The sequence below is a fragment of the Eptesicus fuscus genome, chromosome 12 (genome assembly GCF_027574615.1).
Source record: "Eptesicus fuscus isolate TK198812 chromosome 12, DD_ASM_mEF_20220401, whole genome shotgun sequence".
NCBI classification, from domain to species: domain Eukaryota; kingdom Metazoa; phylum Chordata; class Mammalia; order Chiroptera; family Vespertilionidae; genus Eptesicus; species Eptesicus fuscus.
In genome coordinates this window covers 93,419,033-93,435,738 of record NC_072484.1, presented here as the reverse complement: position 1 = coordinate 93,435,738, position 16,706 = coordinate 93,419,033, and the positions used below count along the sequence as shown (strand labels likewise).

Genomic DNA, 16,706 nt, shown 5'->3' with positions numbered 1-16,706 from the left:
GCTCCTTAACCAAACCACAACGCGCCACTCCAGCACTTACCTCAGCGCACTGGGTTTCGGGGACTTCTGGAGGACCTTATAGGCCCCTGAAAAGGAAGCAACGTGTTACTGGCACAGGGCACTCTGGGTAAGGGGCTGCCTGCACCTCCAGGGAAGCACCAAATCCACAGGGAGAAGGCGGCCCTCGCCCTGCAGGTCCCCATGCCCATATGGGGCCGCCACCACACTGGGAGGGTTGGGGTGGAAGTGGATAATCCGGGTGGTGATGCCTTCAGCACAGAGGTGCTGGGGGAGGCTGGTGGTCCCGGGGTGTGGTTAACAGGAAGCTATCGAGTGATGCGCAGGAGATGCGCAGTAGGCACGGTGCCCCAGGACCACAGACAAGAAGCACTGAACGTATGACTTGAATAGTCAGACGGCCCTTTTTTCACCCAGTTCCTTTTTTTGTATATTGATGGAGTGTCTTTGGCACAGACTTCTGGGTCTCTTCCCACCGTGTTTAGAGACCGACCAGCCTCCCACGGAGGACCTGAGCAAGCAGAACCGTGCGGTGGTGAGTTTGTTCTTGTTTGTCCCTGAAGAGAGGAGACTGTATTGGAAATACAGTTTGAGGAAACCTCCCAAACAGGACAGTCAAACCAGAGAATGTCCATTTATTTTAACCTCAACGCCATATTTAATTTCCTGTTGTCCAAAGTCACTAAACAGCAGATTCACAATAAGATCTAAATACTAAGCCTTAATCATCATAGGGAGCATTCTTTCAAGACTTACCTACACAGAGTAAGTGAATCACAGCCCAGAAGTACCCATCCGGATCAAACTGTAACACAGGATTTAGAGAAAAATGGCTGTAGGTTCCCACAAACAGGCCAGCCTGGCAATCAGAAACCCTAAATGTTAACGCAGTGCCAGGCACAGGCGCCAGCCAGGGGCCCAGACGGGACTGTGGGGCCTGGAGTCAGGGTCTCACCCAGGTGCCTGCCACTCCTCCCAACATGCTCCCTGCCCCCAGCTCCCTCCCTCTCCCTCCCCCCTCGCCCTGGGCCTCTAGAAGGCCACCTGATGATGTCACCAATGGCTTCAAATCCCTCGGCAGTGCTCCAGAGACTTCAGGGTAAACTCCAAACTCAGGGCACCCGGCATCGCGACAAGCCCCTGCCCCCTATAGAGTGCATCCACGGCCCCTCTATAGAGAAAGGGAACTCCCCCTCCCCAGTCCCAATGCTCCCCCAGGCTCAGCCCTCCTCCCCTCCCCTTCCTGTCTCCACAGAGGTTCTCATCCCACAGGTTTACTGATTCCTGTCTCTGTCGCCACCTGCACTTGAACGTAAATTCCAGGAGCCAGTGACCAGCCTAGAAGCACACACGTGCGTAGTAGGTGCTCAATGGAATTAAGTCACAGCATGCTTAGGGCACCCCAGGGCGGGGCCCACCCCTGCTTGCTCCTGGCTAATCATCGTCCCTCTTCATGATTAGGTCCAGAAAGCAGGGCCTGGCTCCAGCATCGGAAAGATCTGGGTTAAACTCTAAAAGCCCATTCAATCGTCAGCTGGTGGCCTCATGAGCCGCCTCAGTCTCTGGCTATGACATGGAGACACCAGTGACCCCTGTGGACTTGTGAGGTCTTAAATAGGGCACAGGAAGCACTGGCCCGAGCCCAGGGCACAGCAGGCCCTGGAACCGTTAGCTTCCGTTCCCGTGTCCCCAGGTCTCTCAGGTGCTCACACATCCCACGCTGCCCTGCTGTACTAGTAATTCTCTCTCAATCGTCTGCCTTCCTCTCCTTTGCTCTGACAAGACTCCGCCTCTGTCTATAGAGGACACCTCTTTGTGCCCCAGAGCCTGGCTCGGGGCCTGAATCTTCCTGGAGCCTCGGTAAGTGCTGGGGGAGCAAAGTCCCGGCAGGCAGGCAGCGAGGGGACTACTGGAGTGCGGGTGGCTCTCAGCCTCAGAAAGAAAGCAGGGGGGCAAGTCAAAGTCACTCTGCAGAAGAGGCCTTGGGGAGAGAGGTCAGCTGCGCCCCAATGTGCGAGGCTCGGGCAACTCGGGCGCTGGCTGCAGGCTCTCCGAGAACCTACGGAGGCAGACTGCACCCATCACAGCACCCACCGCAGCACCCAGAGGCCAGAGCTCTGTGGCCACACTGCGCAGCCGCGGGTAGAAGGTGGGGCCCCAAGGGAACGCGTTGGCCTGGCCAGCAGGCACCCGGCCTGAAAGCACTCAATGTCGACGCACAGGCCAGGCTTGTGCCGACCCCAAAAGGAAGGACTGGGAAATTCTGCTCCATGAGCAGCTTCATAGGAAAAGGCCTTGGGGGGAAAACACGCTGACTGAGCTTACCTGGGCGTCATTGAAGGGGAGGCTCCCCGCAGCGGCCAGGAGCAGGAGGGCGCTGTGGAGAGAAGGAAGACAAGCAGCTTCAGGGTTCAGCATCTGTGAATCCTCGAGACCGTGGGGCTGAGCTAGATGGACGGAGCTCAGCGGAGGCCATGGTCCCGCGAGACCAAGCCCAGCCCCTGTCTGCTCTCAGAGAGCCCATGACTCCGCAGTTTCACTGTGTGCCCCACCGACCACCAGCGTCTCCCCAAAGACGGGCGTTGGCGGGACATTTGCAAAATCAAAGCTGAATCATAAGCAAACATTTGAGACAAACTCAACCTTAGGGACAATCCACAAAACTGGGCTTCCCCTCTTCAAAAATGTGACGGCTCATAATATGGGGGGACAGGAGATCTGACTTCGGGTGCTGGGCACAAGGTGCAATACAGAGATCTTGTAAACAGAAACCCACCCTGAAACCTCTATGTTCATGTTGACCAATGTCACCCCAAAAATTTAAAAAATTTAACAGACACACACACATGCACACACACGCATGCACACACGCACATGCACACACGCACACACGCACACACACACACAGCGAAGGCAGTGGAAGACCACGGGAGGCAGAGGAACCGTCCAGACTGGAGAGCACGCAGACACAACACCTCGGGGGGAGATGACCATGGAAGACCGACCACACTGGGATAGACGGCCAAGTGTGGACAAGGATTCCATATTAGGTAACAGGATTGTACAAGATACGTATTTCCTAAGTTTAATAATTGCAGTTTACACAGGAGTGTTACTTTTAGGAGACACACGTTAACATGTTCAGGGGTAAGGGTGAGGTCTCTGCAACTTATTCTCAAATGGCTCAGAAAAAATCCTATATAATAAAAGGTTAATATGCAAATAGACCGAACAACAGAACCACTGGTTGCTATGACACGCACTGACTACCAGGGGGCAGGCGCTCGACGCAGGTTCTCCCTGATGGTCAGTGCACTCCCACAGCGGGGGCGCCACTCAGCCAGAAGCCCTGAGCCTGGCTCATGGCTGGCGAGTGCAGTGGCAATGGCAGGAGCCTCTCCCTCCTCCACGGCAGCGCTAAGGATGTCTGACTTCCAGCTTAGGCCTGCTCCCCATGGGAAGCGATCCTAAGCCATCAGTCAGACATCCCCCGAGGGCTCCCAGACTGCAAGAGGGCGCGGGCTGGGCTGAGGGACCCACCCGAGTGCACGAATTTCGTGCACCGGGCCTCTAGTTAAAGAATAATTGTATATGCATATTCTTATTTATGTGATATGTATGTATATATATATTTTTGCTTAGATTTCTCGAATCTAAGCAAAAGGTATATGTGAGCGAGTTCCTGTAATGGTCTTGCAACTTTTCAGTAGGTTTAAACCTTTTTCCCAAATAAAAGGTTTTATTAGGAAGTCTTTTATCCTTACTCAGACATTTACAGCTGAGATGCTATGGTGCCTGCGATCTGCTGGAGTGGGAGGCCCTGGGTGGAGGCACAGGGTGAAAACTATTGCCCTAGCCAGTTTGCTCAGTGGTTAGAGCGTCGGTCATAGGATGGACGGGTCCCGGGTTCGATTCCAGTCAAGGGCACATACCTCGGTTGCAGCATCGATCCCGGACCCTGGGCCCAAGGCCTGGGGACTGGTATGGAGGGATTTCAGAGAGTGGGGGCAACACAACCTTGGGAAGGTCAGGACAACATGGGTCATCCTGAGGCTCAGAAAGGCTCTCCTCTCCAGCCCCTCCAGCTCACACACATACACACACGTGTGCGCGCACACACGCACACACGGAGGACTCCAAGGCACAGACTGCCCCGGCTCAGAGGCAAAGGGCTGGGTGGAGGGAAGCTGTCGGGAGGCTTTGCTGGGCTGCCCGGGATGGGAAGGGTTAAGCTGGGAGGAGAGGTGGCTCCTAATGAGTTTGGGGTCTACCTTCGGAGGAAGGCTCTCCAGAACACAGGGCCCCTCCTCATCCCAGGCCATGAGCAGGAGGGTCCCCTCAAGCTGACGACCCCCGGGCTGAGGGGAGGGAGACAGCCCTGGTTTCCCACCAACCGTGGCCCTGGCAGTGCCTAACTGCCTCAGTGTGGGTGGGCTTTCAAGCCTGTTGAGCACCTGCTAACCTTTTAAAAAAAAAATGTGTTTTATTGACTTCAGAGAGGAGGGAGAGGAAGAGAGAGATAGAAACATCAATGATGAGAGAGAATCACTGATTGACTGCCTCCTGCACGTCGCCCACTGGGGACCGAGACCGCAATCCAGGCATGTGCCCTTGACTGGAATCGAACCCAGGACCCTTCAGTCCACAGGCCGACGCTTTATCCACTGAGCCACACCCACTAGGGCAGCACCTGCTAATCTCTTAAACAAGAGGATGAGTCCTGATGTTTTTTGTTTTTTTTTCCAAGTAGCAGCCTGAAATAAAGTAAAAAATAGAGACTGAATGGAAGCCCAGAAATGCTGGGAACAACAAGCCTCTCACTGGGTTTCCAGCCCCGGCACGGAACTCCTGCAGAGGGACAGGAAGTGCACTAGTCATCCAGGTCAGAATCAGCGCCCCTGGGCAGGGGCCTGCCTGAGTGTCCTGCTGGGGAAACTGAGGCACGGAGGAGGGGATGGCGCTGGCACCTGCCTGCTGTCACCTGGCCTTCGCCCAGGCTCACGGTGCAGATCCCTGACTCGCAGGCCAGTGCTTTCTCCACTGGGAATGCTTTCAAACCCAATGAACTGAGCACTATTTTTAAATTTTTAAGTCATTCCATGTTTTCCATTTTCACTCTCCATTGGTATTGCACAACTCTGTGAAGTTTTGGGCATCAACGACTGAAATCGAGCAGGGGTTGTTTTTGCCTTACGAATAAAATATTCCAGAAAAAGAGGAAGAAAATTTTAGAGTAAGACACAAAACAGGGACACATGAGTATTTATAACAAATTCCTCTGTCAACTCTCAAGTATGAATCTTCCACAAACAGTTTTACCATCGAAGTTAAAAATCAGGTTAAATCTTGTATTTTAGAGGTTTGTGGGTTTGTGTTTGTGTGTTTGTGTGTGTGTGTGTGTGTGTGTGTGTGTGTTTTAAACTTACCTACAGATCTTGGCAGGAGGTGTTTTCTGCATGAAAATAAGAGATTTATAATTAGTCTTTAAAGACCCTTTTCCTTAAAAGAAAACGTGAAGGTCAAGTGTGCTGGGGGCCGAGCGGCAGCTGCACGGGGTGGTGCTGAGGCCTCGCTGCTGGGACCGGAGAAGGATGACTCAGCGCTCAGGCTGTCACCTCGGCAAAGCGCCTGTGGGTGCAGCGTTCCCCATCCCCGCCACCCCATCCTCCCTCCACCCCCAGCCCTGTCCAAATACGCTCCATGTGAGAGAGCGGCAAGACGCGGGCCAAGCCTCCCGTCCCACGCATCACGGGAGGGAGGGAGAGACCCATGTGACTGTGATAAAGGACTGAAGCGTGTGTCCGACTCCCAGTCCAGCCGTCTCTTTAATTTTCCTCCCATTAATCCAGCTCGGACTCTCGGCGGTGCTATAAATTCTCTGGCATGATGTGTAAATTAAGAAACAGAAAAAAAGAAGGGACATTGGACTCCACCCTTACCGAGAAGGAAAAATAAGAGCAGGAATCTCAACTTGGCGCTCAAAGCTCAGGGAAATGAAGACATCCTAATGCGGACGCTCCCTGATCGCCTCCTGTCTGTGGTGGGTTGAAGGGCACTGGTCTCTGCGCTTGGGGAGAAAGTCTGCAGGGAGGAGCACAGATGGCGCTGTACTTGCAGGGGAAACGGTCGACTAGGAGAACAGGCGAATCCTGAACATTTCAGAAGGGTTATGCTGCTGGCTGAGGACAAACTATACTTGTTTTTAATTTTATTTTTATTGATTTCAGAGAGGAAGGGAGGGGGAAGAGAGATAGAAACATCGATGATGAGAGAGAACCATGGATCGGCTGCCTCCTGCACGTCCCCCACTGGGGGTTGAGCCTGCAACCCGGGCCTGTGCCCTGACTGGGAATCGAGCCCTGACCTCCTGTTTCATAGGTCGATGCTTAACCCCTGAGCCACACCGGCCAGGCCTAACTATAATTTTCTGAATCCGGATTAAGTGTGAGGTACAACCACACTGGTTAAAAGAGAGCACTGACAAGAGGACGCCTGGTTTGCTATGAGGAGACTCTAAGTCTCCCACATCACTGAACAGCCCAGCCCGCAGGTTTCAATGCACAGACTTCCCTCACTCATCTCTGTGGGCCCTGCCTCAGCAGCACAGGGGACAGGCTAACCTTGCCTCCACTGCCCCCTGGTGGCGACACCTAGCCCTTCAGTACAGAAAGGATGACCCACGCCCAGGTGACCTGCTCCTGACAACTGGATAAGTGTCCCCAGGACGGGGAAAACGTGTCCCTAAGAGATTCTGAGCTAAATATAGCCAACACCTCAGGACGGATGGAGGTGCAGGGACAGAGGGACAGACACAAAGGGAGGCCCCCAGCTCTCCTGTGAGGGACATGCTCACCCCACCGTTCGGGAACTTCATTGCAGGTAGCACACCAGTCCAGTGCCTGAGCGAGCACACCGGTTCCACAGAGGAGAGAGTGCTTTTTTATGTTATTATTTTCTAAAAATATGTTTTTATTGATTTCAGAGAGGAAGGGAGAGGGAGAGATAGAAACATCAATGACAAGAGAGAATCCTTGATCGCCGACCTCCTACACGCCCCCTACTAGGCATCGAGCCCACAACCCGGGCACGTGCCCAGGCATGTGCCCCAACCTCGACCTCCTGGTTCATGGGTTGATGCTCAACCCTGAGCCACGCCGGCCGGGCAACCTTTTTTATTTTAAACCCCTCAGACTAAAGGAGCTCCGACCTGAGACAGAGCTCCTCCCCCATGGCTCCAGGAACAAACACGGGTGGGGGTGTCATCAGGGTAAGTCCTGGTGCTGACCCAGGGCTCAGATTGGGTCAGCACACGCCTCAAAGTCACTGCCAACGTCACACACGAACCTCGCGTGGCTGGGTTAGCTGACTGCCTCCAAGGCTCCTCGCTCTGGCCGCTGTATCCTCGCGCTCTACCAGTCCTCACTGCGTCCGCGTTCATTAGGGTCTTGGGTTATGGGCTACACGTGAGGACACTGAGGCCCCGAGAATTAGGTCAGCTGCCCAAGGTCGAAGGGCTTGGGACACACAACCTAGCGCCACAGCCTGACCCTTTATGACCCTATGACCCTGCTCGGCCACAGCCCACCGGCCAGGCCTGTCTCTCCCCTGCCTACCCCAGCCCCATAGCCCTTTCAGGCCTCAGCCCTCAAGTGCTGGTTCTGGCTGCGGAGACAATGATCAGGCTGGGAGAGCCCAGTGAGAAGCGACTCTGAGGAAACATGCCAGTTCCATTTGGACCCCCTCGCAGCTCGGCTGCCCAGGAAACACCCAGCAGGCCCCGGGGCTGAGCTGAAGAGGCAGCGCTAAGCTCAAGAGGCAGCGGACTTGGGGTCACCAGGAACTGAAGGCAGCTGGTGCCACAGGGGGAGGAGATTGTCCATAACGTGTCTGGTCTCCGAGGCTCCCTAGGAGGCCCTGGAGGGCAGACAAAGGAAGAAGGACGGGCGGCTATGAAGAAAGAGCCAGAGACTCAGGAAGAGGCCAGCAGGGAGGGGAATGAGGTCATGTGAGCTGAGCTGAGAGCAGGGTGTGGGGTGGTGGAAGGTGCAAAAGACCAACAGAGTCGCAAACATGAAGCCATCAGGGACTTCCCCAGAGCAATTTCAGGTAATGGTGGGGGCGGAAGCAGGAAATGTGGGAGGTGAGAGAGACGGGAGGATGTGGACAGCATGGACTCGGTGCGGGCAAGGGCCAGGCCGAGAAGAGTGGAGGTGGGGAGGGGTGTGCATGGGCACAGCAGCGTGCTGGCTTTCCTGTCCGGTTTTGGTTTTACAAACACAGTTGATAAAAAAGCTGTGGTGTATCTAGACCATGGAATACTATGCAGCTGTAACAAAGAAGGCTCTCTTACCCTCTGAGACAGCATGGAGGGACCTGGAGAGTATCATGCTAAGCGAAATAAGCCGGTCAGAGAAAGACAAGTATCCATGACCTCACTCCTACGTGGAATCTAATGAACAAAATAAACTGATGACACAAAACAGATCCAGAGACACAGAAGCATGGAACAGAGTGCAAAATCTCAGAGGGCCAGCAGGGGAGGGTGGGTGGGAAGAGATTAACCAAAGAGCTTATATGTACACTAGTGCCCTGGTGGGGGGTGTGGCCTGCGGGGATCGGCCCACAGCAGGAGCAGCCGCTCATCATCCCGGTCAGCCAAGCAGCACACTGACCACCAGAGGGCAGCTCCTGCATTGAGCATCTGCCCCCTGGTGGTCAGTGTGCATCATAGTGACTGGTCAAGTGGTTGTTCTAGTTGTTCCGCCATTTAGTCACTGGGCTTTTACTATATAGGACTAGTGCCCCGGTGCATGGATTTGTGTACATTGAAAGGAAATTAATTAGAAGGTGGCCAGCAGGGTAGGACTGGGCAGGGTTCTCCCTTCACTGGTGGTCACAGCTGGGGCAGCACCATGGCTCAAAGGGCGTCTACAGAGTGAGCAGGGTCCCTCCAGCAGGTGAGGTCCCTCGGCCTGGCCTGTGGGGATCTCCGGCTCTCCGACATCTCCCGAGGGGTCCCATATTGCAAGAGGGCGGTTCTCAGGTGATGCACCCAGAATTGGGCTCCTTCTTCTCTGGTTCCGGGGTGCTTCCCCCGAGAACTGCCACTGCCAGGTCACCGCAGCTCGGCAGCTCCTGCGTTGAGCAGCTGGCCCCTGTTGGTCAGTGCACGTCATAGCTACTGGTCAGACGGTCGGACAGTCGCTTAGCCTTTTATATATATAGATATGCTTAACTGTGGACACAGACAATGTGCAGTGAAGGCCCAGGATGGGGAATGGGGGACGGGTGTGTGATAGAGAGAGTCAATGGGGGGAAGGGACATCTGTAATACTTTCAACAATAAAGATAAACTTAAAAACAAGTAAGTAAGCACAGTTTTTGTGAGTGGGTCTCCGGGACATGCTCCACCCCTGACTGAGAGCACTGAGCGTGTTGTGGGCCGAGCAAACAGCCAGCAGAGTGGGAGGGTAACCAGCACGGAGAGGAGGGCAGGTAACCCAGGAGCTGCAGGCAGGCATGATAGGGCGCATGGGTGCGCAGTGGCCTCGGCCACGGGAGGGACTCCTCCCTCCTCCCCACCTGTAAGAAGTGTGCTGCCTGAATGGCTCACAAGCCTCTCTTAAAAGTTCCAAAATTTTGATATGGAATCATTTTAAAAGGGAAGATGTTAGGAAAAAAGTAACTCCTGAAAGAGGGACCGAGTTAAAACCACCACTAATAATGTCACTCAACACAGCTAACATACAGAGCACCGACTACGTGCCAGACACCATGGGAAGCACTGATGTGCGCCGTACTGCGCCCTCCCGACAGCACTGTGAGCTGGGTGAAGTCACTGCCCCTTCACAGACGCAGGCACAGAGGTGAAGAAGCACGTCCTAGCTGGTGTGAGGCTGAGCTGGCACTGGGAAGGGAAAGGAACGTCTGTCCCTGGGGTGGAAAGTGGGCAATGCCCCAGAGCTCTATAGAAAGCTTGGACAGGGGCGTCCATGTGGTACTCGGAGGCGCTCAGAGGCGCTGGGAGGCGCTGGAAGGGGACCCACCAGGCCCACTGGGAATCCCTCCTGGCATCCCGAGGCCCTGGCTCAGGCTTGGCCTGGAGTCCCACAGGGTCAACACGCACTCCCACCTATGCTTGGTGGACTGACGGATGTCAAAACCGTGGTCCTCAAAAGTAATGTCCAGCAGTCCTGACTGGCAACAGATATCCGGAGAAGGTAGACACTAATTTCAGCCATTAAAAAAACTGCATGTCTTTGAAATTTAAAGCGAGGGACATGAGACTGGCATTATGCATTATCATTTACCTCTTTCCGAAAACATATCCGGTGCCCACAGACGATGACTTCAGCTGCATTGTGCAAAGTGAGAAACACAGGAACGGCCTGAAAGGAAACAGAATAAGAAGCATGAAAATATTTTCTGTGATCTCATAATTACATAATTCTTGATTTCTGCTTAAAAATAAAGACCCGTGGGAACGTTTGGCATTCACATATCCTATATAATAAAGAGGTAATATGCAAATTGACTGTCACGCCCTCACACAAGATGGCCGCCCCCATGTGGTCACATGTACTAGCATAATCATCTCCAGCAACACCCCTCCTGCATGGACTGGTGCTCTGGGTCGGAGTCCTATGCTAGGGGAGGTGGCTGTAGAGGCTCCCTTCCCACGGCTACTCCATCAGCACACAGTTACTAAGCATCAGCTTTGTGTCAAGCACTGTGCCAGGTACAGAGGACACATCCCGTGAATAAGTGGACCCCTGCAAGATGGACTGGCCTGCTCTCAGTGGGTATGCATGGGTCCTAAAGAGCAAGTCTGGAAAGGCGAAAGGCCAGAGGAGTTGCCACTGTCCAGACCACTGTCTAGAACCAGAGGCAGATAACCAAGATTGAAACACTTGAGTTCCTTCTTCTGCCAGGCGGTTACCCTCTGTCTCACCCATCACCTATCAGGTGACTATGAGAAACACATACAAACATACAGGGGGAAAATCACTCTAGAAACATATGAAAAAGCACTGTACAACAAAAACATATTGTTATTATTAGTACGACACCCTTGTTATTCAAACTTCAAAATTCTGGCATCAGTAACTACCCAGATCCTACAAAATGTTAAAAACCTTTGGACAACACACCTTTCTTACCCAGTGCTCTACTCTGCAGAGGAGAGGAAGCCCCCCAGGCCACGGGCTGCGAGTAAGGCAGCAGACCAGCCGAGGGCACAGCATCCAGCAGAGCCACACGGCCAGCGCAGCTCGGGGTCTGGCTGAGCACCGCCTGGCACTGCAGGTCACTCCTTAGCCCACCCAGGACATCTCTCCCCCACGGCACGCAGCATCCCATCTACTCAGGCTTATAAATCGTGAAAGAAAAATGTTGATTTAACTTATAAATTACTGCTTTTAATTCTCAACCACTATTTTGCAACTTGGGAGCTGTCCTAGCAATAATATTGTTATCCAGTTAGAGAGATCTCATTTGTTTTATTACTGCTTTCACATATCAACAAACTTTACATAAAAGGCCTGAATTGTTTTGCAAATTTTGCATTTATCCAAAAAAGCAGGAATGCAATCATTTCCCAATAGATAAGAACAGTTAGTCGCAGGGCAAAAAACGGGAAGTGGTTAGTCTAGCCATCATGGCTCAGTGGTTGAGCATTGACCTTTGAACCAGGAGGTCAAGGCTCGATCCCCAGTAGGGGGCGTGCAGGAGGCAGCCTATCAATGATTCTCTTGTATCATCGATGTTTCTATCTCTCTCTCCCTCTCCCTTCCTTTCTGAAATCAATAAAAACTTATTTTTTTTAAATGGAAAGGACATTACTATCGTTAAGATTGTTTTAAGCCACGTTCTCAGTCTCTAGCCAGTGGTGGTATGAATGGGTTATCTTTTGATGGCAAAACAACTAAATTTTTGGAGTTCCATATAACGAAACTAGAAGAAGTTTGTTCTTTACAGTTCCCACCTTTGAGGAGCTCAATCCGGGGGGACAGGGTAGGAGGATAGAGACTCTTTTCACTGGCATCCCATGCTACTGGGCATCAATCAACCCTGTACCCGGCACGTACTTCCACGCCTGAACCCAGCATGCCCCGGGCCACATTACCAGGGGGCAGGGTTACGGTTCCCCAGAAGCAAAGGGCAGGCTCAACCCTCTCCTGGCCCGAGGACGGCGGCCCTACCGACAGCTCCACAAAGCCACCACCCTTCCTTCCTGCACCTCCATCTGTGCGTCTCGTCGTCTAAAAGGAGCTGGCCCTTCCCTGCTACCTGTGTGTCTTCAATCCAGGGAGCGGGTGGGTAACGGCCCCCTGCTGCCTCAGGTCCAGGGCTGGCTCTCCACTCAGCTGTACCATTGTCAAAGCTACTGCTTTGTCCCATTAATTGGATGCAATAGCTAACAGGCAGGGGGGCAGGAGAGAAGGGCTGTCCCCCAAAACCTCCATCACTCACCAGTCTGGACAATGCTCTGGAACCAGCGTATATTGTGCCCACAAACAGCACCGAAGCAGGAAGCCACGCCAAGACATCATATCTAGAAAGAAGAAAAGAGGCTTAATACTTCCGTCACTTTATGTCCAAAAGCCTTCGTTGGAAGGAATGACCTCAGGTGCCCCAGGTGCAGTGACAGCAGCTATTACACATCCCTGGGGGAGTCGAGCAGTGTGACACGTGTATCTCTGAGTGATGGAGGCCACTCGGCCACCTACCTAGCGGCAGGGGTCCCACCGCAGGGCACAGGTGAGCTGGACGTGGAAAATGCCTCCTGCAGGCTCGGAGGGAGAACCAACCTAATTTTTAAGGGGCCAGTGAACATTATTCTGTGGATTTTAAGCAGCCAGAAGTTTTGAACTTAAGCCACATTATTAAATGTTAAAGGCTATTTAAAGGCAATACACCAAACAGCTCCGAGGAACCACAACCAAAGGACCCACAGTGCCCAAGGACAGAACTGGGAAACGCAGCAGAGCTAGAGCCTGAGCTGGGGGCCACGTGCCAGCTTCTCCGACCGTGAGCCCCGAGTGCCGGCTCCAGAGTCCCAAGGACCTGCTTCAGTCGTGACCACACCAAGACCTGCTTTTTCAAGAACGTTTAGAATCTCGCTCTCCCCAGAAAAAGCAAAATCCAGTTTATATGGATGCATCTCACCAAGGCTGCAACTTGCTGCCCCATGAGTGACAAATGCCTTCAGTCCTCAAAGTCAAGGTCTGTGTTATTCCAATGACAGGTCCAAGTAAAGGAAGCCATCAGCAGGACATAACGTGATAATCCCAACTAACGAACGGCCTGCTCTCCGGGACGGTGCCCACTCAAAAGTGATCCCTGTTGACTTCTTCAGCATGAGCAGCACTCCTCCCTGGTCAGACCTGCCTTTGTCCAACTTCCCAGGGGAGCATGGCATTAAAATGTGTCGTCTCCCCTGGCTGGTGTGGCTCAGTGGTGTTTTTGTTATGGCAGCCTGCACTGATGACTACACCCTCCTTTACAGCTCTGACATGCAGGATTCTAAGAAAGCCCGTGGCCTGCACCTCGGGAACAAAGGAGCACATACTGTTTATTAACGCATCTTTCTTTCTCCAACTTTCATTCACACGGTGGCACCACCTGGACCTCCTGTGCTGGCGTGTTCTTACACTGTCTCCATGCCAACGAAGGAGGCAAGAGGGAATTAAATCCTGGGGTGGTCCTGGCTCTCTGTGGTCCATGGGCCTCCAGGGAGTGGCCGAGCCAGTGAGTAGGTGTTTGTGTGTGTGTGTGTGTCTATGTCTGTATGTTGTGTGTGTGTCTGGTGTAAGTATAGGTATGTATGTGTGCGTGTGTAAAGGAAGGGAGCTCACAGCGACTCCTTGGGGTAAAGATTAGACTGTGCAATTGCAGAGTGCAGTCCCTGTTGAAGGACTAGTTGCCACCAGGTCTGGTTTGAAAATCGCAGTGCTACCCAATTGTTCTCACAGGATTTATGCTTTATACCTCACAGGATTTATAAGCACAAGTGCTGCACCTTGCTGGAGTTGTGGGTCTGCTTTTGTGTGTGCACACTCCTGTCCCTGAGCACCTGGAGAAGAAAGCATTTACAAGCAGCATGTGAAATGCTGGCCTGAAGGATCAAACTGTTGTTACTGAGATGAAGGCTGATTACATTAAAGCACTTGTCTCTCAAACAGAGCACACGTGACTGAGGGAGCATCTGCTCCCTGGAGCACTCCGTCCATCTGTTGTGAATGCCGAAAGGGCCCCTTGGGCTGAATTCTCGGAAACTCTCTTGTTATACTGACACCCAGTAGATGGAGAAACCCTTTCCACACACAGGGGTCCTCAAACTTTTTAAACAGGGGGCCAGTTCACTGTCCCTCGGAGAGAAGGAGGGGAGTCGGAGAGTGCATCGCACATTCCACACATGCGCAATGCGGGCCCGGGACGAGTCGGCTGCTAAGCAGGACAGGCAGCGGCGGCAAAAACACCCGGCGGGCCGGATAAATGTCCTTGGCGAGCCGCATGTGGCCTGCGGTCCACAGTTTGAGGACCCCTGCATGAGAATAACAAGTGGCCAAGACACCAAGGCTCCCGTGGTGACTGTCGGCATTGCCTCAAGTCACACCTGACAGCTGTCAAGTCACCATTTGTTTCACAGGTTACAGGACTTGTAGCTATATTGGCTCAATACTTATAGAAGGTCCCTAGATTCCATTTTTGGGGGTCCATTACTGGTGAATATGGTCCCCAAAGAGTCTTATTCTCTCTTCTCCTCCCTCCTCCTTTTCTTAGACCTTTCTCCTCCCTCTTTCCTCTTCCTCTGACTCACAGAAGGCCACATACCCGACAGAGTTCAACCCCGATATTACTTGATCCCAAGAACGCTGTGATGATCCTCCCTGTCACAGAGCACAACTTAAAGTTGGAGTCAGCAAGCTACAGCCTGTGGGCCAGATCCCGCCTGCTGCCTCGCTCTGCAAACAGCATATTGTCAGCACACAACCACGCGGGTCCGCTCAAGTCCGTCTGCGGCTGCTTCCCTGCAGAGGAGCAGCTGTGACAGACGTGCGGCCCACAAAGCCTAACGTACCTCGTCTCTGTCTCTGTGGCTGGCTCCTGGTTTACAGGAAGGCCGCCTGGTCCCCACCTCCGGAACCTCCGAGCTGGGAGCCCGAGGCTTCCCACACGAGGCAGTATCCCTGGCTAGACAGAGGGACCGCTGCCATTGTTTTTGGTAAAGTTTAATTTTTCAGGGCACTTTCAGAACTGGTTCTTCTCCTTTGGAATCAGCACTTCTCCCCATTTCCCATTTCTCTGGCCTGGGAGTCTCACAGTTCGAGTCCCGGGCAGGGCACATGCTCGGGTTGCTGGCTCAGTCCCCAGTAGGGGGCGTGCAGGAGGCAGCCGATCCATGATCTCTCTCATCATTGATGTTTCTATCTCTCTCTCCCTCTCCTTTCCTCTCTGAAATAAAATAAAAAGAGAAATAACCCATCATTAAAAGAAAGTATAGTCCGGACCCTAAGTGACTGTCTCACTGCTCATCTCTTTAGGGACAGGACTGAGTACATTTGGGAGTTTTATCGAAGATATTTGTTAAGGCTCCACAGACACTCAATGGAAAATAAGGGGTGGGGGCTTATCTCCCACCTGTTAGGGAATCTGAGTAAAGAGAGTGGACGTTCTTTATATTATTTCTAATTCTTCTATATGAAAATTTCAAAATTTACTAAAAATGTTTAAAAGTTTATTTAAAAACTCATTCATAGTGGTCTTCTGATCTAAAACAAAGTTAAATTAGTATGGTATCATACACTATACATCTCAATTAATTTTAATACCATATTAGTGGCATTACTTACCAGAAAAACACTACTTGAGTTCTATTTGATTATAAAATCATGGCATCTGAAAGGTAGAAGAGAACTAAGAGACCAAACAACTCAAATAAACATCCGTGTTTCCCAATATAAAGCCGAAAGAGGTTACAGGAAGAGGAAGCAAGTATGAGTCACGAAGCATACACGAGGTTCTACCTGGAACTGCTGTTGATCTCCACCCAGCCCAGTCTCCATGACACATGAAGCAAAAGTCCACCAACTAACGTCTGCCACCTGAAAGGAATAAGGGTCCATTTGAATTTTAAAATTTTTTATTTTTTTTTTCCAATCTGAATTTAACTTGATGGTCTCAAAAGCCATCGCCCCGGAAGGAAGATCTGCCGACACAAATATACACATCCACCCTTCTTGGCCTTTCCCTCCCCCTCTCTATTACCACCCCGATGCTCACGTCCTTCCCAGCTTCTACTTACTCCCTTGAATCCATGAGCTGACACCGAGCTCTCCTTCCTAGAGCTGCCCTACAACTCCCCACAGCCACCTGCGTTCCCACTGCCTCTGCACTGACGATTCCCAGTCGCCTTTTCACTCGAAACCCACAAGCTCCCACATAGAACTCGTCCAAAACACTCCCTGAACTTCCACCTTCCATCCTGGTCGCCTTCCCACTCTCCCTAATCAGCGAACCAGGAAGCTAGCTGCCGTCCTAGCCCTTCCTCCATCCTCACCCCCCTCATTTACTTGCAAAATCCTACTGATTTATCCCCGTAACAGTTCCCACGTCGGAAGCCCTCCTTCCATCCTTATGCCTCTGTCTCCTCAGACTCTCATGAGCTCCCACTTGAACCCCAGTAC

General features: G+C 52.4%; 1 protein-coding gene across 10 annotated transcripts in view; it reads right to left on the bottom strand.

The window, feature by feature from the left end:
• TMEM241 (transmembrane protein 241) overlaps positions 1–16,706 on the bottom strand; it is a 53,081-nt gene that overhangs the window by 26,972 nt on the left and 9,403 nt on the right. For 8 of the 10 annotated variants that reach the window (XR_008557703.1, XM_054724107.1, XM_054724108.1 and 5 more), the window contains exons 3-10: positions 16,047–16,124; positions 12,490–12,571; positions 10,329–10,406; positions 5,445–5,470; positions 2,344–2,395; positions 775–823; positions 432–575; positions 41–86 (exon numbers count right to left, since the gene is read on the bottom strand). Coding sequence is in view for 9 of the 10 variants with exons in the window: in XM_054724107.1 (XP_054580082.1) it covers positions 41–86; positions 432–575; positions 775–823; positions 2,344–2,395; positions 5,445–5,470; positions 10,329–10,406; positions 12,490–12,571; positions 16,047–16,124 (555 nt within the window). In the remaining variant the exon portion in view is untranslated. The remainder of the gene's footprint in view (positions 1–40; positions 87–431; positions 576–774; positions 824–2,343; positions 2,396–5,444; positions 5,471–10,328; positions 10,407–12,489; positions 12,572–16,046; positions 16,125–16,706) is intronic. The other 2 variants (XM_028155775.2, XM_054724109.1) reach the window with 2 other exon arrangements.